The sequence below is a fragment of the Petaurus breviceps genome, unplaced genomic scaffold (assembly GCF_028583685.1).
Source record: "Petaurus breviceps papuanus isolate PSGF00001 unplaced genomic scaffold, PetGlider_PUasm1.0 140, whole genome shotgun sequence".
Lineage (NCBI taxonomy): Eukaryota > Metazoa > Chordata > Mammalia > Diprotodontia > Petauridae > Petaurus > Petaurus breviceps.
Genome location: NW_027185698.1, coordinates 38,221,546 through 38,240,286, shown reverse-complemented (window position 1 = coordinate 38,240,286; position 18,741 = coordinate 38,221,546). Strand labels below are relative to the sequence as shown.

General features: G+C 39.1%; 1 protein-coding gene across 9 annotated transcripts in view; it reads left to right on the top strand.

Moving 5' to 3' along the window:
• Positions 1–18,741, top strand: part of AFAP1 (actin filament associated protein 1) — a 271,615-nt gene that overhangs the window by 171,762 nt on the left and 81,112 nt on the right. For all 9 annotated transcript variants that reach the window (XM_069070333.1, XM_069070372.1, XM_069070351.1 and 6 more), the window contains 2 exons: positions 14,671–14,763; positions 17,070–17,151. In XM_069070333.1, coding sequence (XP_068926434.1) covers positions 14,671–14,763; positions 17,070–17,151 — 175 coding nt within the window. The remainder of the gene's footprint in view (positions 1–14,670; positions 14,764–17,069; positions 17,152–18,741) is intronic.

The following is an 18,741-nucleotide window of genomic DNA, read 5'->3' as shown; positions in this document are numbered from 1 at the left end:
AGAGAGAGAGAGAGAGAGAGAGAGAGAGAGAGAGAGCGAGAGCGCACTAGGTATAGCTGATGTTTGGACAAATATACAAGCAATATGCTTTTCTGTTCACTTAAAACCATAGATCTAAATCTGGAGGGGACCTCAGAGGTCATCTATTCTAACCCCCTCATTTTACACATGAGGAAACTTGTCCAGAAGGGAAAAGACTTACCCAAGGTCAGATAAACAGTAAATGTAAGACTTTGAACTTAGGCCCTCTGACTGGAGAACCAGTGAACTTTCCATTGTACCACAGATTCCAGACATAGAATAATCATAGGCAAGTTATTCTTCTGTTATACTTTGAGTTAAAAAATGCAATGCTTATTTAATTCATGACTTACGAGTTATTAACTGAGGAAAGTGTTGATTAAGTTTGTCTTCCATATGAAAAATTTAATATTTACAAAGCTCAGACATAATTGCATGAGCTAAAACCATCAGTCAGATATTTTGTTTATTTGTTTGTGGTTTATTTAGGAATTTGCAAAGCATTTTTATTGTCTGGATATTGATTAATGGATGAATGGCAATTTGGAAGGATGTCTCTAGTCAAGCATGTGAGGTCTTGGCCCCATGTTGTTCAATATTTTCACCAGTGACTTGGATAAAAGCCTAGAGAGCATGCTAATGAAATTTACAGATGATCAAAGCTGGCTTTAATAGCTAAAATACTGGGTGGTAGCAGCAAGATCCACAAAGATTTTGACAGGACACCATGATGGACTGAATCTAATTTGATAAAGGCATAAATATCAAGTCTTATATTCAAGAAAAAAGCAACACCTTCCCAAAGGATGGGGAAGGTGTGGTTAGATTTGTGTGAAAAATACCTTTGGGATTTTAATGGACTGCAAGGTTAATATGAGTCAATATTGTGACATAGCAGCAAAATTTTTTTTAAAAAAATTGATATCATCTTAAGTTATATTAAGAGAAATGTAATGTCCGGAATAGAAATTTTGATAGTCTTACCCTCCTCTGTCCACCTCAGAGCATTTGTGTGATACTTGTGTTTCGTTCTGGACATCATAGTGTAATATATTGAAAGCTAACCTTGGAGCCTGGGGAGCCTGGGTTCAAGTCCCCCACTCTGATACATAATTGTACTGTACTGGTTTTGTGACTCTGGCCTAATCATTTAACCTCTCAGATCTCTTGGCAAATTTCCAAAATACGGGTTCTTAATCTGGCATTCATCAACTTCAAAAAAATCCCCAACACTTTAATAACCATTTCAGTACAGTCGGTTTGCTTTGTAACCATATACATGTTTTTGTTTTATTCATTTAAAAACATTCTTTCAAACATTCTTTACTTGGCCTTATGCTACTGGGGTCTATCACACAGAAAAGTTTAAAAACCCCTTTTTTGAGACCATAAATTACATAGAAGGTACTGATCTAAATGGTACATGATATTCCTTACTGGGACCTCTGAACACCAGTCTAATCACAGGTCTAGTGCCTGTCCCTTTCCTGACATGCCATTTTAGAAATGACACTGAAAAAGTTCATTGGGTCCAGGGGAGAGGGTGACAGGCAGAGTAGCACTGAGGACATTGCATATGGAGAGCAGTGAAGAAGACTCAGAAAGTTTACGTTATCTTGTCTTCATGTATTTAGAAGGCTAGCATGTGGAAGGATGATGAGACTTGGTATAGAATGGGAAAGAATGGGTAGAAGTTGCAAAAAGTCAGATTTGATGTTGAGTATCAGGAAAAAACAAATCAAATTTCCTACCCACATGAGGATGTGATACCTTCAAGCCTAGTGAGTTTCTCATCACTATAAATCTCCAACTGGAAAATGAGTGCTCAATCGATAGCACTGTAGTAGAAGTCATAATCATCACAACAGCAACAATAATAGTAAGCATTTATAAAACACTTGAAAGCTTGTAAAACACTTTATAAATATTTTATACTCATAACCCTGGAGGTTAGATGCTGTTAGTCTCCCCAATTTATATATAAGGAAATTGAGGTAGAAAGAGATTAAGTGACTTGTCCAGGGTCATACTGTTAGTGTCTAAAGGTGAATTTGAACTCCAGTCTTCCTGCTTCCAGGTCCAGAATCCTTTCCACTGTACCGCCTAGCTACCCCTAGCTTCATTCTTCTCCTGATACAAATGGAATGCACCATTGAAATCCCCAGTGATTCTTTGTAATTTTACCCTTTTTCTGTGGTAGGAAAACAATCATAATAATGTAGTAACAAGTATTCACATTTTAAGAGTGATTTATGGTTCATAAAGTGCTTAATAAGGGAAAAGACTGGAATGTTGTTTGACTGAGTGGGAGGAAAGCTTAGATACCTGGGGATTGATGTGATGAAAGAAGCCATTTCCCATGCCCTCTAATGGGGAGACACAGGCATTATAATTATAGGACCCGCTACATGGAAAAACCAAACCTCATTTTAAAATAGAGCAAGGGAAGGAGGTATGCTTTTAAAACAACAATGGTAGTCTAAGTACAAAATTGTAGGATACCGTTGAAAAAATTCAATTTGGTGGCCATCCTCCTACTGCCCAGTCCTACCTCAGCAGACACTCCGTCATACATAGGAAGTACACAGAAATGGTTATTTTCAGCCCAAATTGGACTGTGGCTCCACTCTCCACAGGGTGAAAAGAAATTGTTCATTTCTGTATGGTCTTCTAATCTAATATATAGTGCTGTTCAATAGCAACCATTCCATAAATAATTGTTTTAGATATCACTCAATCAATACGTATTTATTAAATGCCTACTATGTGCCAGGCATTGTGCCTACTATGTGCCAGGCATTGTGCTAAGCATTCCAGAAAGTCCTGCCTCAGTTATAATGGAATGCCTATTTCAACTCATATATGGCAGCTATGTGACCCAAAGGAAAGAGTACTGGGATGGAAGCCAGGAAGACCAGAATTCAAATCCAGCCTTGGGCATTTACTAGCTGTGTGATCCTGGGAAAGTCACTTAACCTCTCTCTGCCTTAATTTCCTCATATGTAAAATGAAATTAATAATAGCACCTACTTTATAGGGTTATTGTGAGGATAAAACAACCTAATATTTGTATGAAGCACTTTGAAAATCTTAAAATGCTTTTAAGTTCTTAACTATCATCACCTTCATCCATACTCTTTTACTAACATCAGAATTCCAGAAGACTGCCAAGTTACCTGTGTGGCCTTGAGCCAAATCACTTCTTGACTTGTATTTTGGGGCTTCTCAGCATGAAATGGAAGAGTCAGAGGAAATGATCTCTATAGTGCCTTCAAGTTCTAACATTCTATGGCTCACATTCTGGTACTGTCCATCTCCGATATTCAATGTTCTAAGGTGCCTTCCACCTCTAACATTGAGTGTTCTAAGATTCCTTCAAGCTCTAACACTCTGTGTTCTCATGCTCTCCCATCTCCAACTCTATATGTTTAGATCTCTTCTGGTGCCAACATTCTCTGTTCTCAGACCTTTTCCAGTTCTACGATTTTATGTTTTATGGCTTCTTTAGCTGTAACATTTCATCATCTCTGTTCCTTTCCAGCTCTGATTCTATATTCTAATGTACCTTCTGTCCCTTACATTCTATGATTCTGTGTTTTGTTTTTCCATTTCCAAGGTCTTATTCATATTCCTTATGATTCTAGAGCAGGAGCTCCTAACCTGAATCATGAACATCTCTTATCTAGTCCTAACCCCTTGGGTGACCTCCAGTCTTACAACGCCAACTACTAGAATTAGATGTCCTATAGAAGTCTCAAACTCAACATCTCTAAAATGGAACTCGCTGTCTTTCTTTCCTAACCTTTCCCTGTTCCAATTGCTTAATTTTTTTTTTATAACGATGTACTCTATGCATTTAAAGACATTATTCTGGAAAAGGGTCCTCAGGTTTCAACAGACTTCCAAAAGATTCCATGACACAGAAAGTTAAAGAATCTTTGGCCTGAAGTCTACAGGAGAAGCAATAGAATACAACCTCAATGTGCTCTTGTATGTGTATGTGTGTGTGTGTGTATATATATATGTGTGTGTGTGTGTGTGTGTGTGTGTGTGTATGCATGTGTGTATACATGCGTGTATGTGTATTTCTAGGCTCAAAAATTGGAGTATAGGTATTTTCCATCTGACGGTCAAATTATTTTGAACAAGGGGGCAAGTGTAAGTGCTAAAAGAATTCACCAAATTAGTAATGGAGTAGTGTTCAGAATTGGGTGATAAAGCTGGAGTCAGTCAAAGTCTAGACAGCAAACCACATGAGGAAGCTTCGGATTACCAGCCAATGTGTGAAGAATGATAGGTAATCATTGTTGATGTCACCAGAAAATTTGTCAAAATTTGAGAGGGATTAGAGGCTGAATCTCAATATTGTAACTAGTGGACACTGCTGAAATCTCTAACGGATCATGGGAGGAATTGGCCTGATTTGGGGACCTGGGGATGTGGGCTCTTGGTAGAAGTGCTTGAGTAATGAAAGGAGAAACTTAAATAGGATTTGAAAAAATTTTGTGGTAGTAAAACACTTAGGGAAAGGAATTTGTGGTCCTTGGATGTTATTTAAAGGCACTTATTCTAATCCACCTAATTAATATTTCTAATAAGACATAGGAATTTGATGTTCTCATTTTTGTACTGTATCCTTCTGTGACCTCACACGGTACATTCCTCTGCACTGATCCAATGGACCTATCATGTAATACAGTATATTAGAATCATCTGTGTGTTTTCCTACCTACTAGACTATAAAATCAATGAGGAGAGGAACACAATGTTATCTGAACTTCTTATCTTCTCCCCAGTGGTGACCACTGGACTCTGTATGCAGTAGGTGCTTAAAATGTTGTTTGTTAATTGAATGAATTAGAATTGATCTGTATTGTAATTATGAATTGGAAAATTCAACAAAGAGCCGACATTGTTCTCTCTCGGTTCTCCTCTTATCTATCTGACTTCTCCTTCCTAGTTTCCTTTGCTGGATTTTCTTCCATAGACCTGTGGGATGCCCCCCATAGGGCTGTCCTTGGCCCTCTTCCCTGCTGATCTCATCAGTTTCTGTGGATTATCCTCCACTTCAGATGATTCTCACATCTGCCTAGTCCTAAACCCTTGGATGACCTCCAGTCTTACATCTCCATCTACTAGAATTAGATGTCCTATAGAATTCTCAAACTCAACATCTCTAAATTGGAACTCACTGTCTTTCTTTCCTAATCCTCCCCTGTCCCAAGCTTTCCTATTACTGTTGAAGGCACCATCATCCTTCCAGGCTTGCCATCTCAATATCATCCTTGACTCCTTACTTGAACTCAGCTCACCCATCCAATCTGTTGCCAAGTCCTCTCTTTTCTACCTTTAAAACACCTCTGGTATGTGACCCTTTGTCTCTAACCACAGAACATTCCCCTGGTGCCAACTCTCATCACCTCACAGCTGGACCATTGCCAATATTAACCTTCAGATTGGCCTCAAGTCTTCCTGCTCCAATCTGTCCTCCACTCTGCTACCAAAGTGGTCTTCCTAAAGGGTAGAGGGGATGGAAGAAAAGGGAACAGACACTTATTTAGAGCTTACTATGTTCTGGGCACATGCTAAGAGCTTTACAAATATGCTCTCTTTTGATCCTCAACCACAACCCTGTGAGATAGGTGCTGTTATCCCCATTTTATGGTTGAGAAAACAGGAAGCAGAAGGAGGTTAAGTGACTTGCCTAAGGTCGTATAACTATTAAGTATCTGAGGCTGGATTTGAACTCAGGTCTTCAGAATCAAGTATAAAATCCTCCCTTTGGCTTTCAAAACCAAAAGCCCTTCACAAACCGGCTCCTCTCCACATACTCTGTGATCCAATGGCATTGGCCTCCTAGCTGCTGTTCCTTGTACAAGTTAAACCATCTGGGCATTTTTCCATTTCTGGAATTTTCTCCCCCGTCTTCTCTGTTTGCTCCTCTGGTTTCTTTCAAACCTTAGTTAGAGTCTTACTTCTGTAAGAAGTCCTTCCTGGTCATTTGTAACTTTAGTGCTTTCCTTCTGAGATTATCTCCAGTTTGTCATGCAGGCTATCCCAAAAATCTTACTGCACTTTTACACCTTCATAGCTTGTTGTTGTTCAGTCATTTCAGTCATGTCTGACTCTTCATGACCCCATTTGGGGTTTTCTTGGCTAACATAATGGAGTGGTTTGCCATTTCCTTTTCTAGCTCATTTTACAGATGAGGAAACTGAGGCAAAGACGGTTAAGCGACTTGCCCTGGGTCACATAGCTAGAAAGTATCTGAGGCCAGTTTTGAACACAGGGCTTCCTGACTCCAGACCCAGCACTCCGTGCGCTATAGCGACATCAAGTTTAAAACTGGGCATTTCTTGTTTGTTCATAGGTGTTTTGTCTGTTGCCTCTTTGTAGTCAGAGACTGTTTTTTCTTTTTTTTTTTTTGGCCTTTCTTTGTTTCTCCAGTGCTTGTGTGACTGGTACATACCTTAAGAAATAAATTTGTCAGACTTTCAACTCCAAGGTTCTGTTTGCATTAATGCATTGGCATTTGGAGAATGAAGACTGATCACTCATGCACCAGCACAGTTCAAGACAGCTCTTTCCAGTTTTAGAAAGCTCTCACCTGCTGGGAGTCTTGTCTTCACATCAATCTAAAACCTCCAATTTCTATTCTGGCTCCTCCTTCTGCCCTCTAGAGCCAATTAGATGCAACATCTTGGACTGTAATCCATCTTTTATTAGAGCAGTCTGTAACTGATTCAAAAGATCTAGGAATGGGAGCTACATGGTCTAGATTTTCCAGGATAGTCTTGATTTTCCAAAGAAAATGCAAAATACTTTTTAATTAAGACTATGAAGTATAATGAATTTAGAGCCAACCTTGGAGTTAGAAGGACCTGGTTTTAAGTCCTGAGTATGAAATAGACTGGATATGTGACTTTGGGCAAGGGACTTAATCTTTCGATCAGTAGTTCTTGAAGTGTGATCCAGGAATTCTGGAGGTCCCCAATGCCCTTCAGAATGTCCATGAGTTCAGAACTATTTTTGTAAAAATGCTATGACAGCAGTGAGTAGAACACCGTCCCTGGAGTCAGGAGGAACTGAGTTCGGATCTGGCCTCATACACTTAACACAAAAACTAGCCATGTGACCTTGGGCAAGTCACTTAACCCCAATTGCCCTCCAAAAAGAAAAAAAATGCTGACATTTAAATTTCTAATATTTTAAATATCAGTAGATATAAACCATACAAACATAAGTTTTTAGAGGGGATCCTTAATAATTTTTAAGAGTACACAAGGGACCTAAGACCAGGTAATTGGAGAACCACTGTTCTAGAGGATTCAGGTCACTCTCTAAGTCATTTGCAGATCTTTGTTGATAGGAGTTTCTGCAATGGGGTTTCCATATATCAAAGAAATCACAGCCCTACACCATGTCTTCCTCTCACCCTCCAATAAAAAAAAATGACCCCAAACTCACAATTTTTAATAGAGTTCCATCGAAGGAACATCCTTTTTAGTCTATATGCCCTGATTTTGAGGAAAAATCAGAATAGCTTCTTAGGTGGTAGAATGTTATTCTAACTATGGGAAACAATCTATGTAATTGGTTGAGGATAACTCTGAGTCAGATCTGTTACCCTGGATACAATTGAAAAGTAAATACGGAACCTGGGACTTGGGAATGCCAAAGCTTTTATTTAAATAAACGCCCTCCCTCTTATTTATTTGGAAATTTTAGTCTGTTCCATCTGCTGTATTTAAAAATTGTATAACCACTGTTCTTATGTATAGATGAGACGCTTCAATGCTGATTATCATCTCTTGCTAGCTCAGCTCATGAAATTCATATCTTTGTATTTGAAAGTTCATTCTATTTTTTTTTTAAAGCAGATTGGTCCCTACCAACCTATAGTGAAAAGAGCATATGCCTAGGCATTAGGAGGCCTCCCCTGTAGTTCTGGCTGATTAATTTATTGTGGCAGTGATCATTTCAGTTGTGTCCGACTCTTCTTGAGGCTATTTGGGGCTTTATTGGTGAAGAAACTTACTGTGTGGCCTTGGGCAAATCATTTGGCTTCTCAAGCCCTCAGTTTCTTCATGCACTAAAAGTTGATCAACTTACCTGTCCTGTCTGCAGCATATGGTTTCTGTGTAAGAGAGGTGGAATGGAGTCACTAGCATCATGACCTAGGAGTGAGGGAGGTTGGTTTTAAGGCTTTGGTCTACAAACTAGTATGACCTCAGACGAGGGTTTCAGTGTCCTCATTTGCAAAATGAGGGTGGTAGGACTTGTAGAGAGATGATCAACAAAAATCTCCATGGGGGGGCTAAGGAATGGGAATGAGAGGGCTTTGGAAACATGCCAAAAAAACCTATAATCCAAATATATTGCTGCTATCATATCTTAGTGGTTTGTTTGCTTTTATTTTAGCACACTCCAATTGTCCTAGGATCTTAGAGTACTAAAGCCCTTCCCTGTTGTTTCACAGAAGTAGAAGGTGGGACCCAGGGATTAGAAGTGACTTTGCCAAATTCATGCAGAGTATAAGGAGCAGAGACAAAATTCACATAGGCTCTCTGACTCCAGTTCCAGGGAGTGCCTTTCCCCTGAGTATCAAGGCACTTACTCCTGCCTCTCTAATCAGTCACAGGTCTCTGACATGGAATGTTCTACAAACAATTAAATGGCAATTTATATAATAATGTCATTTCTGTCAACTGGAGGAACAGCTTGTCATCTACACAATGGATCTAGCCATAAACCGATTGTCTAGATTTCAATCTTTTGAAACCCAGTTTCCCTCATAGACAGTGGGAACTTTCATAACCAAGTTTTCTGGGCAAGTATGTGAGGTATGAGAACAGCATTTAATAGAGTGCATGACTTTGCACATACTCTGGAAGAAGTGTTGCCAGATCTGCCCCCTTCCTTTCTGTCTGTAACTTCCATTACTAGTAGCTCTTGCCAACATTAACTAACTGGGGTGGTGGGAGCAGATGCTGGAAACAAGAAGGTCATGCCGAAGACAAGAGCAAATGTTCCCAGAAACTGAGTGCTCAGGTTTCTTTTAAAAATGTGCACAGATTGTATTTCTGGAGGGAGTCTTTGAGTGGAAAGCAAACAGAAATCCCACAAAACAAATAACAATTTGTTTTCAGTGGGATTTGGGCTTATACATTCGAACCCAGCTCACCATCATGCCATTGTCATCTTTGTGCTCAAGATGGCAGCATTTAGAGTTAGAAGGATCTTTAGAAATTACTGAGGCCATCCCTTTCTACCTGTTTTATAGATAATGAACTGGAACCTAGAGAAGTGAAATGACTTACCTATGATTGTATAACTATCTCTTAGATCATGCTTCTTTAAAATACTGCTACCATTAATGTTGTTGCTGCTACTGCTACTACTACTACTGCCATTACTACTACTACTTCTACTACTATTACTACTGCCTTTACTACTACTAGTGCTACTACTACTGCTGCTGCTACTACTATTACTACTACTGCTACCACCACTACTACTACCACTACTTCTACTACTACTACTATTGCTACTACTGCTACTACTACTATTACCACTACCACTACTACTGCTGCTGTTACTACTACCACTACTACTACTGCTACTATTACTACTACTACTATTACTACTGCCACTACTACTACTAGTACTACTATTGCTGCTGCAATTACTACTACCCCTAGTACTACTACTACCACCACTACTACTACTACTGCTACTACTACTTTTACAACTACTACTGTTGCTGTTGCTACCACTACTACTACCTACTGCTACCTACTATCACTACCACTTTTAAGCCCAAATAACAAATCCAAACCTCATTGCGGTTGTGCTACACACTTAGGTGACCAGAGTAACAGATTATTTTCCCAAGTTTATTTTTGAAATGAAATAAATCAGCAAACATTTGCTAAGCCTCTATTATTATATTATGGCTAAAAACTTCCTAGTTCCTCCTCTCAAGGAGCTTAATTTAGAGGTGTGACATATACAAATAAATGTAATTCAAGATTGAATATGATAAGGACAAAGGATGGAGGCAAACTGAGATTTGATAAAGGAGAGCTCAATTTCAACTTGAGAATATTTGGAAGGATTTCTAGAGGTATGAATATGAGGTAGGAGCTAGATTATCTGGCCTCAGGCACTTACTAACTGTGTGAACCTGAACAAATCACTTAACCCTGTTTGCCTCAGTCTCCTCATCCATAAAATGAGCTGAAGAAGGAAATGGCAAACCACTCCAGTCTGTTTGCCAAGAAAACCTCAAATGGGGCCATGAAGAGTTGGGTATCACTGAGAAACAATAACAAAAAAGAGATGAAAGTAAAAGTAGAAGAAATTCTTTCAAAATAGTATAAAAATTTTATATGGAACATAGAAAGGCAATTGCCATAGACAGAGAGCTGGTTTGGGTGTCTGGAACGTCTGGGTTTAAGCCTCTCATCTGGCATATACTGGATGCTTGATGTGAACAGTTCTTGTAACAGGTCAGTGGCTGATGCTGCTGTCTAAGGTGTCATAAGGTGTATGGCACTTGGTTATTTGTACCGCTTAAGGAAGCGCTTAAGGAATTCTCCTCTCTGAAAGTTCACAATGTCAATGAAACCACAATAAAAAAAATAAAAGAGCAGACTATAAGCTGTTTGAAAGCAAGGACTTTGTCTTTGTGTCCTTCGTTCTTAACTACCATAGAGTAGGTACTTTTCACATAGTAGGTGCTTTCATTCATGTTTCTTGAATTTGTAGAAAACATCTTGAGGTGAAAAGCAGTAGGTTAGGGAGCCAGGACATACCGATTCTCAACCTTGTCCTGCTGTTCAGTAGTTCTGTATTTTTGTAACAGTCATTGGACTTTTCTTTGCCTTGGTTTCCTCATCTGTTAAATTGGATAATAATATCCATCTTGAATAAATCACAGAAATGTTGAAGTGATATCAAAGCAGATGAGATATTGGAAAACACTTTGAAAAGTACAAAGCATAGTGAATATCTAAAGGATGATTTTAATTATCCAGTGCTCCAACCAGAACACGTAAAAGGATTTGAATGAGTTATTCCAACTTCCTTAGTTGATCAGGGGAGAAACCGGTGTTTGCAATAACAAAACAATAGTACACACACACACACACACACACACATACATATACATTTACATATATGTATATAATTAAAAAAAACAACAAATAATTGTATTGAGTATCTAACTTATTATGTTAGCTTTAGTGGAGGACAAAAGAGAACTGTAATAACTTTTATTTATATAGAACTTTTGATAAGCTCTTTTTTTGTCATGTACTTCACATACAATATCTCATTTGACCCTTGAAACAACCTTAAATCATAGAGCCTACAGAAGAGAAAAGTGAGGAGCCCTGTTGAACTTAAGTTACCGGCTAGTGGGAAGGTAGGTGGAGCAGTGGATAGAATGCTCATCTTCCTGAGTTCAAATCTGGTCTCAGATACTTCCTAGCTGTGTGTCCCTGGTCAAGTCACTTAACCCTTTTTGCCTCCGTTTCCTCATCTATAAATGAACTGGAGAAGGAAATGGCAATCCACTCCAGTATTTTCACCAGGAAAACCCCAAATGGGGTCAGGAAGAGTCAGACATGAATGCAAATGACCAAAAACCAACAACAACAACAAAGTTAATAGATGTCAGAGACATTTTGTAAACCCAGGACTTGCAGACTCCCAAGTTTAGCCTGCTATGTATTGTGCCATCCTCTCAGAGTAAGAGATGGACTCTTCCCTTGAGGATGTTTTAAGGCCTTTTTGGAATCTGGTTCTTCGGGGTGAGATACCCAAGCAGATAAAATCTGGTCATGTTTATGAAATAAAGATGAGAATAGACCAGACCTAAACAGGAGAGTAGTTGAAGGACCAGCCAAGACAATGAATGGTGTCTGGAGTAATTGTCTCCCATGGCTGCTGTTCTCCTTCTTCTGAATGTAGGCATTCAAATCTGTGTTGGACTTTGCTTATATGGAAGATTTCATGGAGGAATTTCTTCTAGGATAACTGATTTCAAGTATTCTGCCTCTTTCATACATACAAGAGTGATCTGATCATGTGTCTTGATATTCTAGTTTGGAACATATTATAACATGTATTGAAAGGTATCAGAGTGCTTTATGTATTTAAAAAAAAGAGGGAATTTTCTGGCAAGGTAAAAGAGTGGGAAAGGGTGGCATGGAAACAGATGAGTAAGAGATTGGGCTTCTCACAACTTTGCGCAACTTTTAATTATTTTTTTTTCTGAACTTTTCCACTATGGGTTAATTTTTCTCATAGGAAATTCCACCTTGTGGACATTTCAATGTTCATTTTTAGAAAATAATTGTATTCCTTCCTCAACAAATTGCAATAGGAAATGCTGATCCAGGGCAATGTAGGGTAGTAGAATGACTACTGGATCAGAATCACAAATATGGGTTCAAGTCTAACCTCTGCTACTTACTACCTGTTTGACCCGGGGCAAGTCAACTCTCTTCCCCTTAATTTTCTCATATGTAAGATGAGGTGGATTAGACTAGATTATCATTGGCCTTCTAAGTAAAAATGAAAATTGACTTGTAAGAAGCCCTCCAGTTATTTTTCATTTGGCCAAAATGGACCAATGGCTTAGGGAGCAGATTATTATCACACTGTGGTGTTTTGGGGAATAATAAGATCTATAACTTTATTTCTGGGCATGAATAAATGATTCATGGATGCTATTTCATACTGTTGTCTTTCCGGACATTGTGTTGTAATTTCTTTTTGTCTTTTGATGAAATTCCTTCTTCAGTGGCCTTAAGGCCTTAAGTGAGGATCCAGAGACCACAGAATTTTTATCCCTATCAAAGGACTCAGTGGATCACAGTATCTTGATCTGTGAGCATGCACATGGAAGCATCTTGAGGCATTTAACCCCTTGTGCAAAACATGGGATTTGTGAAATTAAGAAACATTTGGGAAGTCCAAAAGCATTTCAGTGGATTTTGTCAACCTCTACAGCTGAAGAAATCTTGGGTTCTGAGAGTGCTGAAGTGAATACAAGAAATATAAGACTTGTACAAAGCTAAATTAACAGTAATAGTTCTTTGGGCTGTTAAATGCCCTTTCAGGGGAGATAGTGATGATATTGGGATAAAAGGATTTGCACAGAATTTTGGAAGTTTTTAAAGAGCTGCTTGCCTTTTTCTGGTATTTGTGAAATGTACTGATGGTCTCTGCAGAGGAAATTGGATCAGAAGGCTTCTTCTCTGCCTGTCAAATTTCTTTACTGGAGTCAAGACAGATAATAAAGAGCATGTCAAGAAGCTGCTAGCCTTAATGAAAAACTGGCCTTCACAGCCTAGCCTAGATCTTGTGGCATCTTGTGAAATCTTCCCAGATGGGCCAGCCAGCTGAAAGTCTTCTTTCCCTGCTCTGGTTGCCCTAGAGCCCGAGATCCTCTTCTGTCCCGCTTTCACATGATATCTTGTATCATACCAGTGCTACATGTATTTGGAGTCAAATCATATGGGTCCAAATTCTAGCCCTGAGGCATCTTGGGCAAAACCAATTCACTTCTCTGGGCCTCAGTTTCCTCATCTGTAAAAAGGGAACATTATATTAGATAACCTCTGTGGTGCCTTTCACCTCCAAATCTATAATCCAGAGTTATCTGTGTACATCTCTCTTTCCCTTCAGTAGATGGCAAACTTCTTAGATGTGTCAGAAGGGCAGAGCCCATTTCCATTTCAGCTACCTCATTGCCCAGGAGAATAAACACTTAATATTTGCTGAATTAAACTGACAATTGATTTAGGAGGCAGCTTTAATTGTAGCTACACTGAGTCCTTCACAGTTAACTACCAAGAAAATGCATCATCGCGATGAGGTCGCTGAGCACAGCGATAGCTCAGTATCTGAATTTTGGTCAACACTTCATTATTCATAGAAGAGCAGCTGGGCAACTGAATGGCTGGGCATGTTGTCCTGTTCTCTTGTCAGACCTTGGATCCCATCCCATTTCCTGTCCAGTCCAAGCTAAATTAATGTAGCTGTGTCCATGGAGATAATGTTGCAAAACCAGGAGGGGCCAGGCTTTCACTCAGCATTTTAGACATGGTTCCAAAATCAGAGAAGACTAACCCATAAAATTTTTAATGGCCGGTAAAATATTGGCTTGTTTATTCTTCATTGTGAGGATCAGGGTGTTTTGTACCAGTAGTCTGAAAAAGTACGCTGTTTCAGGTTGCATGTTACAGAGTAGGGAAAAGAACATTCCCTAGGGGCATCCAAAGACCTGAGTTCAAGTCCTTGCCCTGGCTATCTGGTGGCAATGTGATCTTGAAGAAATGACTTCTTTCTGGACACAATTTTCATATCTGTAAAATGAGGGAGGCTGGTCAAGGTGAACTCTAAACTCTCTCCATGTAACAATGGATAACTGGATTTGGAGATATTTGCATAATGTTAAATGAATGCTAGTCATCATCATCATCATCATCATCATCATCATCATCATCATTATTATATAACACATAACAATAAAAATATATAACATAAAATTAATAATTAAATTATATAATATAATGTGACAGTGATTATTACTAAGTAATTGTACCATATTCATGAAATACATCTTTTTATTTTCAGGTTATAAAAGAAGTCTACAACAATTGCAGTGGAATGGTAGATTCGGATGGGCCTTCCTCTAGTTCCCCAGTGCACAAGACGGAGCTAGAGAAGGTAACGTCACAAAAGTGAAGACCAAGAATGTGGCTTCAGATTAGTTGATTTAAGCCACCTCCATTTCCTCTTGAATGAACATAAAAACCTATAGTCTTGCTGTGTCTCCCCATTAGACCAAGAAAAACTAGTCAATGTAATCTTTTTGAACTGCGGAACCACGTTTCACTGGGATTGCCTTGCCCAGGGAAGAAGAGTGTCTTATCCTTTTCATTCACACTTCCCTTTTCTAAGACAATGACTATTTATTGTTAGTTCTTCAAGAGTCAGTCCTACTGACTATAATACAATATACTACCTATAACACAAGTGCTATCATTTCTTCATTTCAAATTTTCAGGTTTATTTTTTTTAAATATTGCATGGTCCTATATGGATGATCCATGAAAAAATATATAAAACACGCACACACACACAGATGTAGATACAATGAGGGACAGCATGGTGTGGTAGAAGCAATGCAGGTTTTGAAGACTGAGGAGCTTTAACTCTCTACTTCACTTTCTCTCTCTGAACCTCATCTACAAAATCTCTGCCAACTCTGAATTTCACAGAATGAGAAGATGTAGAGGGCTTTATAGTCTGTTCTGATAGATGATCTCTAACAAGACATATGTAAGGACCAATCCTTTGAAGTATCTAAGCATATCGTCATGAATAAAGTGTGGTTTCCTAGTCCATCAGAGATAGCCTGGGCTTGGAGTCACACAAGGCTAAGATTGTAGTTCTCATTCATCTCCTTGTTAATTAAAGCCTAGTTCATCAAAAATGATTCATCATCTACTGTTTGTAAGGATTCTACTGGGCCCTGAGGATACAGAGATAAAAATAAAACCATCCTTGCTCTCGAGGGTCTTAGATTTTCTCAACCATACTGATGTTATTTTTTTTACCCTTGATGTTATTCACTGACCTTTGGACAAGTCACTTGCTTTTTTCTGAATTTTAGTTTTTCCTATCTCATTGCATGGGGATGATAACTCAACCTGTCCATCTCTAAGGTTGTTGTGAGATTCAGATGAGATAAAGGATATGAAAGCAATATATAAATTGTATAGTGCCATATAAACGTGAGTTGTTCCTCTCAGAGATCTTAGCTTGAAAAGGCCAAGGTTCTTCTCTGCATCCAGGCCATCTCCAGTTGTCCTGATCCATATCTGGCCACTGGACCCAGATGAGAGGCTGTTGACTTTAAAGGCACAGCCCTCACTCACTTCAATCCAAACCACTGGCATGTCATGGCGTCATCTTCCTGATGTCATGGTCCTCTTCTAGAACGAAGAACAAACAGTAGCAGCAAATACCAAGCACTGGTAAATATGCTTTTCAAAAAAGTAATTTTTTGTATTTTTCCTGTCCCTCTTTACTTAGTAGAAGGTAAGACTATAGAAATAATAGGAAAGGCTGAAAAAACTCAAGGGCCTTTCTTTGCTCCCTTGACTTGTATACAACACACAGTTGTAAAAGAAAAGTCAAGTCAACAAGCATTTATTCAACACCTTGTGGTTCCAGGCCTTATGGCAAGTGCTAGGAATAGCAAGAAAAGTGAAAACAAAAACAAAACATTCCCCAGGGTTTCTGTCAGAATATTTCCTTTTCAGGGCCTTGCCTCTACTAACCTATACATCACCTGGTCCTTGAATTCTCTGGAGATACATGGTACCCTTCCAGGCAATGCTGCCACTTGAGGAAATTTCTGGTGATAATAATATTGGTATTTTCTATCCCCATAGATTTGTTGTGAGGAAAAACTCACATTTTGAGACTTCCAACTGACATTAAAAAGAAAACCACCTTAAAATGTCTTGTAATTGTGAATTATTAACATACCCATTTGACAGATGAAGAAATTGAAGCTAAAGAGGTGGTCTCTTACTCAATTGATTCCAATAGGAACTTAGTTATATTTGTAAGTAGAATTGTTAGTGTTTTTGCTTCCAGAAGGCATTTGTCTCTATGGAAGGTGACATAGTTATCAGCAGTGTAGACTTTGAGGGGAAGCATTTTTGGAGAGCAGGTGACTTTTGCAGAACATATGAAAGACCAAACCTAGAAAAGTGTTTAGCAGAGTGAAGAAGACACTGTAACATCTGTTAGAAGAGCGGTAGGGTGGCGGTGTTTCTGCTTGAGTTCCAGCGCTTTGGCAGTGACATAAGCATCTAGACACCGTTTCTCTGCTCTTAGTTATCTTGTGATTACCTTCTGGGTAGAGTATTTCACATTTCAGAGGATTTTTAATTGATGCCTAACCCACTGCAGAGCCAATATGACACCACAGAAATGATCTCATCCTTTTGTCCATGCAGAAACTGTCCTCGGAGAGGCCGAGCTCAGATGGGGAGGGTGGTGCAGAAAATGGAATTACCATGTGTAATGGAAAGGAACAAGGTGAGTCTTGAAAATGGTCCTCTATTATTCAAATATGGTAAAAAGTCTGATTATGTGAAATGTCAAAGACCAATTTGATCAGCAGCTTTAGTGATGGATTCTCACTATCTCACCATTCAATGGAGTGAGGGAAACCCCCCTTTGGTAGATTTCAAGCCTAGCTATTGATTAGTTTTCACTTTCGCAATGTCTAATTTTTATTCTATTTCATTTTTAGCACCAAGAATGGTTCTTAAGTAAAACACAGTAAAAGACAATGTAGTGTAATGGAAAAAGCAATGAGTCTGGGGTTCTAAGCCCTGGGTTCAAATCCTGGTTACAGTTTATTACCTTCTTGTGTAAGTCATCTCATCTCAAGGAAGCTCAGTTCCAATCAGTAAAATGAGAGGTTTTGACTACCTGAGACTGAAGATCTTCAGGAGTTTTATGGTGTTAGGACCTTTCCATTGATTTCCCATCCTGTGACCAGTCAAGCAGAGATGCATCTTGGGTAGGATTACATAGTCCTGTTAGTTTGTGATACTTCCAACATAGTGATGAGTGAATAATTTATGCACACACACAAACAAGTATGTATTTCAAAATTGAAAATTATTGCAAAGCATTTTTTTCTAATGTTAGTTAGACAAATTAAATGATCATCCCTACCTTCTCTCCTTATCCCTCTCATCACTAATGAAATACAACGTACTCTGTATATATCTTGCATGACCACAAATAGATGTGTAGATAGATAAACTTTATCATGCCCTTAGTATATGCCAGACACAGTGCTAAGGATATAAATACAAGCAAAAGTGACAGTCCCTGCCTTCACAGAGTTTTCATTCTAATGGGAGAAGACAGCAAGGAGTGGTAGGGCACAAGTTTGAGGAATGGACAGGGGAGTCATGGACTGTGCCATGTTTGAAGTGAACTGGTCTGCTTTGTGGACTTTCTCAAATGGGGGTTTGTGGATGAACTCACCAGTCAGAAGAAAAGACCATAGAAGTAGAAGTATCCAGGATCTTGAGAAAGTCACTGGGACAAAGGCAGGGACATCACGCGCTAGACCAGGAATACATTTTGTCTCCTTCATTAAAATGAGAGTTCCTTGAAAATGAGGACTGTGTCTTTGCCTTTCTTTGTACCCCTAGTCCTTAGCACAATGCTTGGAACATAATAAATACTTGATAAATGCTTGTTGACTTGTTGGCTGACTGAGGCATGATCTCTGCTTACACAGCAGTTTTTCTTTATGTGAAGCTACATAAGCCATTTAGGGACAGTATCTATAGTATATTAGTTCCATATGTTAACAGGATCCATTGGTTCTGAGAGGACATAGGTAGGACATCAGTCAGCTGGTCTGAGATTCCCAGGAGACCCACCTACGCTGTGGTGAACAGCTGGAATGCCTTGGAGGTTGACTGTGGGAGCGTTAGTGTTTCCACCACTGGCCACAGCTATCCAGAGTATTCAGGGGAGTTAGCAGAAGAAACACCACTAGTGTGTCATCGTCAGACGGTGCTGTAGGAGGAGAGGCCAAGAGTTCTGGAAGGAGGGGTTTGTGGCGGCATCTATTTTGTTGGAATCTCTTGGGCTCCTCCT